Source organism: Suricata suricatta, chromosome 2 (assembly GCF_006229205.1).
Source record: "Suricata suricatta isolate VVHF042 chromosome 2, meerkat_22Aug2017_6uvM2_HiC, whole genome shotgun sequence".
NCBI classification, from domain to species: Eukaryota; Metazoa; Chordata; class Mammalia; order Carnivora; family Herpestidae; genus Suricata; species Suricata suricatta.
The window spans coordinates 18,229,831-18,242,229 of record NC_043701.1 but is presented as its reverse complement, the minus strand read 5'-3'; the positions used below and the strand labels follow the sequence as shown (position 1 = coordinate 18,242,229).

The window sequence follows — 12,399 nt, the reverse complement described above, 5'->3', positions numbered from 1 at the left end:
AAGGAGGGGGAGGAAGGGGAAATCTTAAACAGCTAAGTGTGGAGCCTGACATGAGGCTCAATCCCACAAGCCTGGGATCATGATCTGAGCTGAAATCGAGTTGGACACCCAACCGACTAAGCCACCCAGGCGCCCCTCAAATGTTCTTAAATGTGGGCACAGCTGGATAGCGGGAGGACTATGACACTAATAGGACAACTGGCGGTAAGAACAGTGACATTTCATAGTAACTGAAACAACATCGTTAACAACCCTCTCAGGCTCTTAGGGATAAAGCAAAAAGGACTCAGGCAAGAATGAAAAGAAATTAAACTTATAGGAGGAACCATCAGAGGTTTTCTAGTCAAATACTTTGTACATATCTGGTCACATCACCTCATTAAAGGCCAAAATGACTGGCTAAGCTGCAGCTCAAGGGGCCAAGAGCACTGTGCTAGAGGAGAGGGGCAGGGCATATATGAATGCCTACCTGAGAGAACCCAGAAATGAGTCACAATCATACCTTAGCTGGAGAGTACAGAGGCCTCAAAGATAAGGGGTTCATGAGGAGGAGGCTTTCACGGCAGGACACGACACAGCCTCTGCCCTTATTTAAAAACTCTAGATTCCCACAGGGGGTTCTAATGCTGGGGGCTCGGACAGACAGGCTGGCCGGAGCTCGTACAGTGATCTTCACAGCAAGGGCGAACTTGCCTGAGACGTGGTCCAGACTGAAGGTGCCGACTTTCCCCAGGACCCCTCCTCCTGGGAGTAAGGGGTAAGGCCCAGAACAAAAAACGGAAGACCAATACTCAGGGCCTTCTGATACTTTCCAACCACATCCCAGAGAAAGCCACTGGAGACAGCCACCTAGAACAGTCCTGAAACTTCATTCTATCTTCCTGGCCATTTGAGCCTTTGTTAGGACTTTTCAATTTTTTTTAATGTTTATTTAATTTTGAGAGAGAGACAGACAGACAGGACAGGAGTAGGGGAGGGACAGAGAGAGAGGGAGACAGAGAATCCAAAGCAGGCTCCAGGCTCTGAGCTGTCAGCACAGAGCCAGATGTGGGGCTTGAACTCACAAACTGCGAGACCATGACCTGAGCCCAAGTTGGCTGCTTAACCAATCGAGCCACAGGGATTTTCTTTCTAATAAGGATGATCATGCTGTACTTATAAACACCTTCTATGACATCACTGTCCTGGCACTTCTGTGAACCCGTATGTGGGTTCTCCACCAAAGTCACCACTGGCCACATGGGGCTACGGTCACTTAAAATGTGACTACCGGGACCAAGAAACTTAAGTATTTATTTAAGTTAAAGTGTAAGCAGTCCCATGGAGTTAGTAGAGACCACCGAGGAGTGAAGTTCTAGATCAAATGGCTTTGTAGGTTACTCTGGTACTAAAAACTCAATGATGACAAGAGTTCTACACGGAGAAAATGCTTCAAGCCGACAGGTGGGGCCTCTTACCGGGTCCACGGCCCAAGACGCATGTCACTGTCAGAGAGAAAGCTGAGCGGGAAGGTGGGTAAGAGCTGACTTGTCATCGTTACGAGAGAAGGAATCCAGCTGATGGACGGGGCCCAGGGTACCCTCCCTACACATAAAACACGGAAGTATGTTGATTACCTTTTCTTCAGAATGATAATTCCTAGGATCATGTTGGCAATTAGAGAACCCTATAAAAGGAGACAACAGTAACAGAGTTTTAGTGCCCTAGGAAAGAAAATAATTGCAGATAAATATGAACATGGACATGCAAGCAAAAGAACCGAGGAGGAGGAGGAGGAGGTCAGAATGAGTAATTAGTAAGGTTCACTTGTTCTTATAATGGCAAAAAGTAGAAGCCACACACATCTGTTATGTAAAATAATAAAATGTTTCAAAGGTAACAACAATAAGAAAAATGATCAATTCTCTAAATATCGGTCAGAGCGGAAACTAAGGCTAGCAGAAAAAATTACATTATAGACTTATTTTTGTGAAATTTTCCATCTAAATTAGGAGAGTTTTAATAAGCTTCTCCACACCCTTGGTTTTTAAATAATGACAGAAGTCAGGCAGGGATCTTTCTCTTCTTTGGAAAGGAGGCAATCAATCAGCAAGTCTTTACTGAACGCCCATTACACGCCCAATGCTCTGAAGGTCATCTATGTAATTATACTTAGCGCTGAGAAGTCCCTTTGGGGATAGCACCTTCAATGTCACAAAAATCTTAGACTACACAGGAATGTTAGAACTCCAGTGTCACCCATCTTGCACTGTTCTACTACACTCCCTTTGCAGTCTTTCCTGTTCTTCAGGGAGCACTCTGTTCTGATTTATATACAAACTACATGCAGATCTCCCACCAAATGCTAGAGGAAGAAGAAAACATTTGCAGCTTTGGAAGAAACTCCACCTTCATGAAGAATTTTCCTTTATTTAATGATCTCAAGTCTCTTGCTTTAAAAAGTATATATCAGAAAAGGGAGGTGTCTCTTTATGTACTAAAAATAAATGTGATTTTATGAAAGATACCAAAGTTGATGAGAAATAAGTTAAATAACATTCATAGCAAATCTGAATATAAAATTAACCAGATGAAAGCAATTAAGCATAAAATCTGTGTCCCAGGGACATTTTGGCTCCTTTCATTGATCATTCTTAAGACTGAAGCGGGATAAGCGTCAACTGTCCACCTTTTACCTTACTTTGCAGATGAAAGCCAGCCTTTGCTCACTCACCCAGGACACCTATTCTCATACCCTAGACTTTTCTTACTACAAGACCTTTCGACTTTTGCCAAGTGTTCAGTCTCCCCTCTTGGCTTCATCTTCCGGAGGAGCACACACATGGGAGCTGGCAGCACTTACGGATCTAAATATCATATGCAGGGGCATGGCGATGTTGAGATTCAGGGCGTAGTTGTTCACCACACTGACAGTGAAGAACATGGTGACCATCACGGCGTAGTACCTGAGACGCAGAGATCACAGCACATCACACAAAGTCTACTGCAAGGAGATCGAGTGTAGAAGGATATATATCTTTTGGGGTAGAAAGGTTATTCTGTTTTAGTTCCTCTATATTAAAAGACTATATCACTATTACAATATAAAGTCAATACTAGGTATATACAAAAATACATCACGAAGCCAGACTAACATGGAAAAAGTCTGAATTACAGAGTATGTGTCAAAGGATACTATTTTAATATTTTTCAAGGACACTCTAAGTATTTTTCAAGCAATGTAAAACTAGGATTCAAAAATTGTTATCTGACGGGGCGCCTGGGTCACTTAGTTGGCTAGGCATCCAACTGTTGATTACAGCTCAGGTCATGATCTCATGGTTCGTGGGTTCAAGACCCATGTCAGGCTCTGGGCTGATAGCACGGAGCCTGCTTGGGATGCTCTCTCCCTCTCTCTGCCCTTCTGCTTGAGCACACACACTCTCTCTCTCAAAATAAATAAACATTTTAGAAAATGTTACCTGACAGACATCAATAGTTTTTTTAAGTGAATAATTATCATGATCAATTCCTTGTATGGAATGGTCAATTTTCTCAACTTTTTCCTCTATACACTTGTTTCTACTATTAATTTTCACTACTCTTTTCTAAAGTAAAGATTTGCTAAATTAAAGATGACTGTTGAGATTATCTCACATTCCAAACCAGTGGCCTCCAAATTAATGAGAATATTATTTTACTGGGTAGATCTGTATTTAAAATCCGGGTCCCGTTTTTGACAGTTTATGGGTCTTTAAATAATAATAAAAGCAAAAGATAAAAAAAAAAAAAAAGAAAAAGAAAAAAGAAAAAAGCCCAGTAACCCTAATCACTTAGAAAGACAGAGGGATAAATACAAATAATCATGAACAAATAAATGAACTGAGTTAAAGAACTTTGCTCTTGTATGCCCTATTTTTATCTAGAAAATACTTCAAATGCCTTTCATCCATATCAGGTTAAGCCATATAAAATTGCCATTTTTTGATAGGTCAAAGTAGCAATTTCATTTGATTCAACCTAATACATCCAAAAAGAAAAAATAATATTTAAAATAAACGACCACAGAGAAATAGAAACCGAGGGAGGAGGCAAGATGGTGGAGAAATACGGAGTTCTATACTTCCCGCCTGTATCTCTCAAAGAAAGAAGGGCTGAAGCCAAAGGATTCTGAACCACAAGAGTCTGGGAGGAAACGAGATGGAGTCTACTAAGCAGACAGCTTAGTAGGTGGTTGCGAACTGGGGAAGATAAAAACGGACCAGGACACAGAGGCGCAGAGGGGAGGGAGCCCCCTCTGCGGAGAGAGGAGGGGAAGAGAAAGAGCAGCTGAAACTGCTCATAGCACTGTCCCTGGAGAAGAGAAAAACCTCGGCCCAGGGATGGAGAGGGGTCCTATCATCCCATCTCTAACTGCAGGGCTCTCGGAGAGAGATCCTATCTCTAACTGCGGAGCTTTCTTTGGGCTGGGTGCCCCCTCCCAGAAATTCCCTCCAGGATAGATGGTACGCAAGGGACTCAGTTGGCATCAGGAGGAACCGGTGCCCTACTTGATCCCCTGCTAGGAAGTGCCCCAGCTTGGGCTTGCGGGATTACATTTCGGGTGGTATCACTAATGCACAGGGAGTAAGAGCTGGAAGCGAGGCTGGGGACAGGACATAGAACACGCTGAGTAGCTGCCCTTTTATTTATTTATTTATTTATTTTTAAACAGGAACCCAGATAGATCATAGGGACACAAAGAGCCCTTTCCCAAGACCAGCATTGATGCACTGCCGTGATTAACTCTAGATCAATTCTCGTTATTCAGATATATTCTCCCTTATCTCATTCTTATCTCTCTCCTCCTCTGGACCGGGTATTCTGGTTATAGGTTTGCTTAAACAGGCATATTTAATCCATTCTGTTGATCCATGTTCTACACCTCCATCATTACCTTCCTTTCTCTCTCTCTGAAATAATCAGACTATATTGTTTCTCTGGGTAACATTATCTTCATTTGTTTTTTTCTCCTCACCTCCTGCCATATTCTCCGTTTTCTCTCTCGAAACTAAGCCTTTTAGTCTCTCTGCCTAGTCAATGTTTAATTTGTCTTTCTCCCCAACCCTGGCATTTTTCTCTTTGTATATGCTCTTCCATCAGCACTGCCTCCACATTGCTCTTTATTCATAGCTGAGATTTCTGGTTTTATGCTTTTAGACTTTCCTTTGTTGGTTTTGGGTTTTTTTCCTTTGTTGTTTTCAGTTTGCTTGTTTGTTTGATTTGTTTGTGCGTTTGCGTGCTTTTGTTCCTTGTTTGTCTGTCTGTTTTCCTTTCCAGGGCTACCTCAAGAAACAAACCAAAGTACACATGGTGGAGAGTCCCAAATATAACTACAAGTAGTGACAACAAGAGAGACCAAGAGACACCATTAAAAGAACACTTCCTAAATGGACAGGCCCTGGACAGTCTATGAGCCTCCTTTAATATAGCAGTACTCACAGGTGCAGAGCACATAACAAGCTTTTAAAACATAGAAGAGACAGAAAGCTAGTCAAAACGATGAAATGGAAGAACTCTCCTCTAAAGAAATTCCAGGAAGAAGTGACAGCTAAAGAATTGGCCAAAGCAGATATAAATAACATAACTGACCAAGAATTTAAAACAATAGTCATAAAGTAATCGCTGGGCTTGAAAAAGGCATAGAAGACACCAGAGACGCTATTGCTACAAAGATTATGGACCTTAAAAATAGTTATGATGAATTTAAAAAATGCTATAAATGAGATGCATAATAAAATAGAGGCAGCCACTGCACGCATTGAAGAGGCAGAAAGGAGAATAGGTGAATTAGATCGCTAGATTCACAGTCCCGAGTGCTAGCCACTACACCACGGGGCCAGAGGCAAGAATAGGTGAATTAGAAGACACAATTAGAGAAAAAGAGGAAGTTGAGAAAAAGATAAATAGATCCAGGAGCAAGAAAGGAGAATTTGAAAACTGAGTGATACAATCAAATGGAAAAATATCTGTATGATAGGAATTCCAGAAAAAGAAGAGAGAGGAAGGGGCTGAAGGGGGTACTTGAACAAATTATAGCTGAGAACTTCCCCAATCTAGGGAAAGAAACAGAAAATGAAATCCAAGAAGCACAGAGAACTCCCCTCAGACATAACATAATCATTCATAACATATCATAGTGAAACTGGCAAAATATAAGGATGAAGAGAGAATTCTGAAAGCAGCTAGGGATAAAAGGCCCCCAACATACAAAGGGAGACATATCAGGTGGTTGGAAACCTATCTACTAAAACTTGGCAGGCCAGAAAGGAATGGCAGGAAATTTTCAATGTGATGAACAGAAAAAATACGCAGCCAAGAATCCTCTATCCAGCAAGCCTCTGGTTCAGAATAGAAGAAGAGAGAAAGATTTTCCCAAACAAAAATTGAAAGAACTCATCACCACTAAACCAGCCTTACAAGAAATTCTAAGGAGGACTCTATAAGGGAAATGTTGCAAAGGAACACAAAGTACCAGAGACACCACTATAAGCATGAACCTACTACACAATGACTCTAAACTCATATATTTCAATAATAACACTGAATGTCAATGGACTAAATGCTCCAATCAAAAGACATAGGGTATCAGAATGGATAAAAAAAAAACGAGATCTGTCTACTTGCTGTCTACAAGACACTCATTTTAAACCTGAATACACATTCAGATTGAAAGTAAAGGGATAGAGAAATATCTATCATACAACTGGAAGTCAAAAGAAAGCTGGAGAAGCCATACTTATAGTATAAGTCTATAGTATAGACTTTAAAGGCAATAACAAGAGATGATGAAGGGCATTATATAATGATTACAGGGTCTATCCATCAGAAAGAGCTAACAATTTAAATGTTTACTGAACTGAATTTGGGAGCACCCAAATACATAAAACGATCATAAACCGAAACAATCTAATTGATATGAATGTGCTAATTTCAGGGGACTTTAATACTACACTTACAGCAATGGATAGATCAACTAGACAGGAAATCACTAAAGAAACAACAGACCTGAATGACACATTGGATCAGATGGATTTGACTGATATATTTAGAACTCTACATCCTGAGGCTATGGAATTCATTTCTTCTCGAGTACAACAGGGTACATTCTCCAAGATAGATCACATACTGAGTCATAAAGCAGCCCTCCATAAATATAAACGAATTGAGATCATACCATGCACACTTTCAGATCACAGTGCTATGAAACTTGAAATCAATCACAGGAAAAAGTATGGAAAACCTCCAAAAACATGGAGATTAAAAGAACATCCTACTCAAGAACGAATGGGCCAATCAGGTAATTATAGAAGTTAAAAAATATATGGAAACAAATGAAAATGAAAATACAACAATCCAAACTCTTTGGGATGCAGCAAAGGCAGTCCTAAGAGGAAACTACATTGCAATCCAGACCTATTTCGAGAAACTAGAGAAAGCACAAATACAAAATCTAACAGTGCACATAAAGGAACTAGAAGCAAACAGCAAGAACACCCCAAGCCCAGCAGAAGAAGAGAAATAATAAAGATCAGGGCAGAAATAAACAATATAGAATAAAAAAAAAAACAACAGTTGAACAGATCAATGAAACAAGTTGGTTTTTTGAAAAAATAAACAAAACTGATAAACCTTTAGCCAGGCTTCTCAAAAAGAAAAGAAAAGCACCCAGACAAAATCAAAAATAAAAATGGATTTATTACAACCAATCCCTCAGAAATACAAGGAATTATCAGGGAATACAATGAAAAATTATATGCCAACAAACTGGATAATCTAGAAGAAATGGACAAATTCCTAAACACACACACACTACCAAAATTCAAACAGGAAGAGAGAGAAAATCTGAACAGACCCATAATTAGTGAAGAAATTCAATCAGTTATCAAAAATATCCTAACAAATGAGAGCCCAGAACCAGATGGCTTCTCTGGGGAATACTACCAGACATTTAAACCACAGTTAATACCCATTCTTCTCAAGCTATTCCAAAAAATAGAAATGGAAGCAAAACTTTTGGATTCATTCTACAAAGTCAGCATCACTTTGATTCCCAAACCAGAGGAGCAAAAGAAGAGAACTACAGGCCAATATACTTGATGAATACAGATACAAAAATCCTCAACAAGATACTAGCAAATTGAATGCAACAGCATATAAAATGAATTATCCACCATGATCAACTGGGATTCATTCCTGGGTTGCATGGTTGGATCAATATTTGCAAAAATCAATGATATATCACGTTAACAAAAGAAAAGATAAAAATCACATGATCCTGTCAATAGATGCAGAAAAAGCATTTGACAAAATACAGCATCATTTCTTAATAAAAATTCCTCAAGAGGAAGTTGGGATAGAAGGAATTTACTTAAATATCTTAAAAGCCACTTATGAAAAGCCAGCAGCTAATATCATCCTCAATAGGGAAAAAATTGAGAGTTCTCCTCTTGAGATCAGAACACGACAGGGATGTCCACTCTCACCACTGTTGTTTAACATAGTGCTGGAAGTCCTAGCATCCACAATCAAACAACAAAAGGAAATAAAAGGCATCAGAACTGGCAAAGATGAAGTCAATTTTCACTTTTCACAGATGACATGATACTCTACATGGAAAACCCCATCGACTCCACCAGAAGTCTATTCTAGAACTGATCCATGGATTCAGCAAAGTCACAGGGTACAAAATCAATGTATAGAAATTGGTTGCATTGTTATACACTAATAATGAAGCAACAGAAAATCAAGACTGATCCCATTCACAATTGCACAAAAAAACCATAAAATACCTAGGAATACACCTAACCAAAGATGTAAAAGATCTGTATGATGAAAACTGTAGAAAACTTATGAAAGAAATTGAAGAAGATACAAAGAAATAGAAAAACATTCCATGCTCATGGATTGGAAGCATAAATATTGTTAAAATGTCAATAATATCCAAAGCACATACACATTCAATGCAATTCAAATAAAAATTGCACCAGCATTCTTCTCAAAGCTAGAACAAACAATCTTAAAATTCGTATGGAACCACAAAAGACCCCCAAATAGCTAAAGTAATATTGAAGAAGAAAACCAAAATGGGAGGCATCACAATCCTAGACTTTCACCTCTACTACAAAGCTGTAGTCATCAAGAGAGTATGGTATTGGCACAAAAACAGACACATAGACCAATGGAATAGAGAACCCAGAAATGGACCCACAAATGTATAGCCAATTAATCTGTGACAAAGCAAGAAAGAGTATCCAATGGAAAAAAGACAGCCTCTTTAACAGATGGTGCTGGGAGAACTAGACAGCAACATGCAGAAGAATGAAACTAGACCACTTTCTTACACCATACACAAAAATAAACTTAAAATGAATGAAGAAGGACCTGAATGTGAGACAGGAAACCATCAAAACCCCAGAGGAGAAAGCAGGAAACAACCTCCTTGACCTCAACTGCAGCAATTTCCTACTCACATCCCCAAAGGCAAGGGAATCAAGAGCAAAAATGAACTATTGGGACCTCATCAAGATAAAAAGCTTTTGCATGACAAAGGAAACAATCAACAAAACTAATAAGCAATCAATGGAATGGGAAGAGAGTTGCAAATGACATATTGGATAAAGGGCTAGTATCCAAATTCTGTAAGGAACTCACCAAACTCACACCCCTAAAACAAGTAACCCAGTGATGAAATGGGCAGAAGACATGAACAGACACTTCTCCAAAGAGGACATCCAGATGGCCAACAGGTACGTGAAATGATGCTGAGCATCACTCATCATCAGGGAAATACACATCAAAACCACACTGAGAAACCACCTCACGCCCATCAGAGTGGCTAAAATGAACAAATCAGGAGACTACAGATACTGGCGAGGATGTGGAGAAATGGGCACCCTCCTACACTGTTGGTAGGAATATAAACTGGTGCAGCCGCTCTGGAAAACAGTATGGAAGTGCCTCAAAAACCTATCAATAGAACTCCACTATGACCTAGCAGTGGCACTGCTGGGGATCTACCCAAGGGATACAGAAGTGCTGATGCATAGGGGCACATGTAACCCAATGTTCATAGCAGCACTGTCAACAATAGCCAAATCATGGAAAGAGCCCAAATGTCCATCAACTGATGAATGGACCAAGAAGATGTGGTTTATCTATACAATGGAATACTACATGACAATGAGAAAGAATGAAATCTGGGCATTAGTAGCAATGTGAATGGAATTCAAGGGTGTCATGCTAAGTGAAATGTCAGGCACAGAGGGACAGATACCATATGTTTTCACTCGTAAGTGTAACCTAAGTGTAACAGGAGAAACCTGGCAGAGGACCATGGGGGAGCAGAAAGGGGAAAAATAGTTGGGGAGAGGGAGGGAGGTAAACCATGAGACTCTTGAACACTGAGAACAAACTGAAGGCTGACGGGGGAGGGGGACAGGGGAAGGGGTGTGATGGTCATGGAGGGGGACACTTGTCAGGATGAGCACTGGGTGTTACATGGAAACCAATAAACAATAAACTACCAAAAAAATGACTACAGAATGCATGGCAAAGGAAAACAAGTGGTTCCGTATCTTCAGGAAATGCTGAAAGTAGCAGAGACCCCACCTTTCCCATCCTCGCATATGTGAAGAACCACAGCACTGGGCCTCCAGGCATCCTCCTGGACGAGAGTCTACTTGATGCTGCTGGTTAGACATGGAGCTGTATTTCCTAACAAGCAGCCATGCCAGGGCTAAGTTAGCACAGTCTGCAGAGTTTTAATTTCACGATGGATGCAGGACACAGCATTATGCACCTGCTAAGTTAGTGGGGATCAAATGAAAAGCACAGGCCCGAACAGCGCCACATAGGTTAAAGGCCCAAGTCAGTAAACCAATATTCAATTCCTAACCCAACTGCAGTTTCAACCCAAGAATGTAACTGTTAACCAGTCAAGACCAGGGAATTTACTGAGACCCCTCCTACGCCCCTTAGGAGGCAATCTTGCCTAAACAGCACACATCCTACTGATAAATTCCATTCTTTTTTAATTTTTATTTTTTAAAGTTTATTTTGAGAGCAAAAGAGTGCATAAACATGGGAGGGGCAGAGAGAGATAGAGAGAGAGTATCCCAAGCAGTCTCCACACTGTCAGAACAGAGCCCTACATGGGGCTTGAATTCACGAGCCCGAGATCATGACCTAAGCTGAAACCAAGAGTTGGATGCTTGACTGACTGAGCCACTCAAGCATCCCTCTTTCTGTTTTTAGAATGCCCTCTCTCTAGGGGCACCTGGGTGGCTCAGTCGGTTCAACATCTGACTCTTGATCTGGGCTCAAGTCATGATCTCGTGGTTTATGAGACTGAGTCCCCTGTTGGGCTCTGTACTGACAGCCCAGGCCTCCTCTACTCTCTCTCAAAATAAATAAACATTTTTTTTAATAATGCCTTCTGTCTTTAAAAACCATTCTCTTGTTTACTTGGTGGAGCTCCCCTCTACCTGGTAGACAGAATGCTGCCCATTTATCAAGAGTCTAAGAAAGCCTATTAAATCTTCAAATTTACTTGGTTAAATTTTTTTTCTAAACACATTCAGGATCCAAAGGGAACTTCTGATGTTCAGGGACAGGGAGAAACACAGGCATGGTGCCCTGAGAACCCTTTTGAGCTTTCTTTCCACTTCCAAGGGCCGTGGGTTAAGTCCCTCTTGGTTTCAGCCCTGCTCTTTCTGAATGCGAGCTACCAATTGAATTAGCTTCCCAGTCCAGAGTTAACAGGTCTGGAATGCCAGGAGCATCTAATAGAGCACTGGTCCTTAGCCCTTGGTTCAGTCTGCAGCACCATACTGTAATCCCCTCGGTTCCAGTCCACACTCCCCATTTGCCAGGATTTGGGGGGTTCGTCCTTTCCACATTTCAGTCTGCAGTCTCTCTGAATGGATGGGCACTGCTCGTAACTGTAACATCTTTTGCTGACTCCTGGTGTGCTAAGGGACACGCCTTTGTTTATCGTTTTGTGTAAACAAAGGCTTAGCCTGGGGATCCTTAAGTTCAACAGGGTCAAGCCCACCACTTTCTGGCACACCTGCCTATTGTAGGTCTAAAAACTATGGTGCCAGAAGCTGTGAACAGCTACAGTAATGGCGATACCTAAGAAGAATCTAGAATCACAATGGCCATGATGGAGAACTTTCCAATTAGATAAGGCCATTTAAGAAGTACACTTGAAAGAAAGGATTCCCAAATTAAACATAATGGGATACCTTTCTGCATCTATTGAAATGTGTTTTTTATCCTTTCTCTTATTGCTGTGATGTATCCTGTTGATTGTTTTGCAAATATTGAACCACACTTGTATGCTCAGAATAAATCCCTCTTGATAATGGTGCATGATTT

The 12,399-nt window shown here is 40.7% G+C and overlaps 1 protein-coding gene across 1 annotated transcript in view; it reads right to left on the bottom strand.

Moving 5' to 3' along the window:
* The window catches only part of SLC35B4 (solute carrier family 35 member B4), a 30,898-nt gene that overhangs the window by 8,881 nt on the left and 9,618 nt on the right, over nt 1-12,399 (bottom strand). The window contains exons 4-7 of the mRNA XM_029918007.1: nt 2,843-2,945; nt 1,617-1,666; nt 1,166-1,266; nt 613-744 (exon numbers count right to left, since the gene is read on the bottom strand). Coding sequence (XP_029773867.1) covers nt 613-744; nt 1,166-1,266; nt 1,617-1,666; nt 2,843-2,945 — 386 coding nt within the window. The remainder of the gene's footprint in view (nt 1-612; nt 745-1,165; nt 1,267-1,616; nt 1,667-2,842; nt 2,946-12,399) is intronic.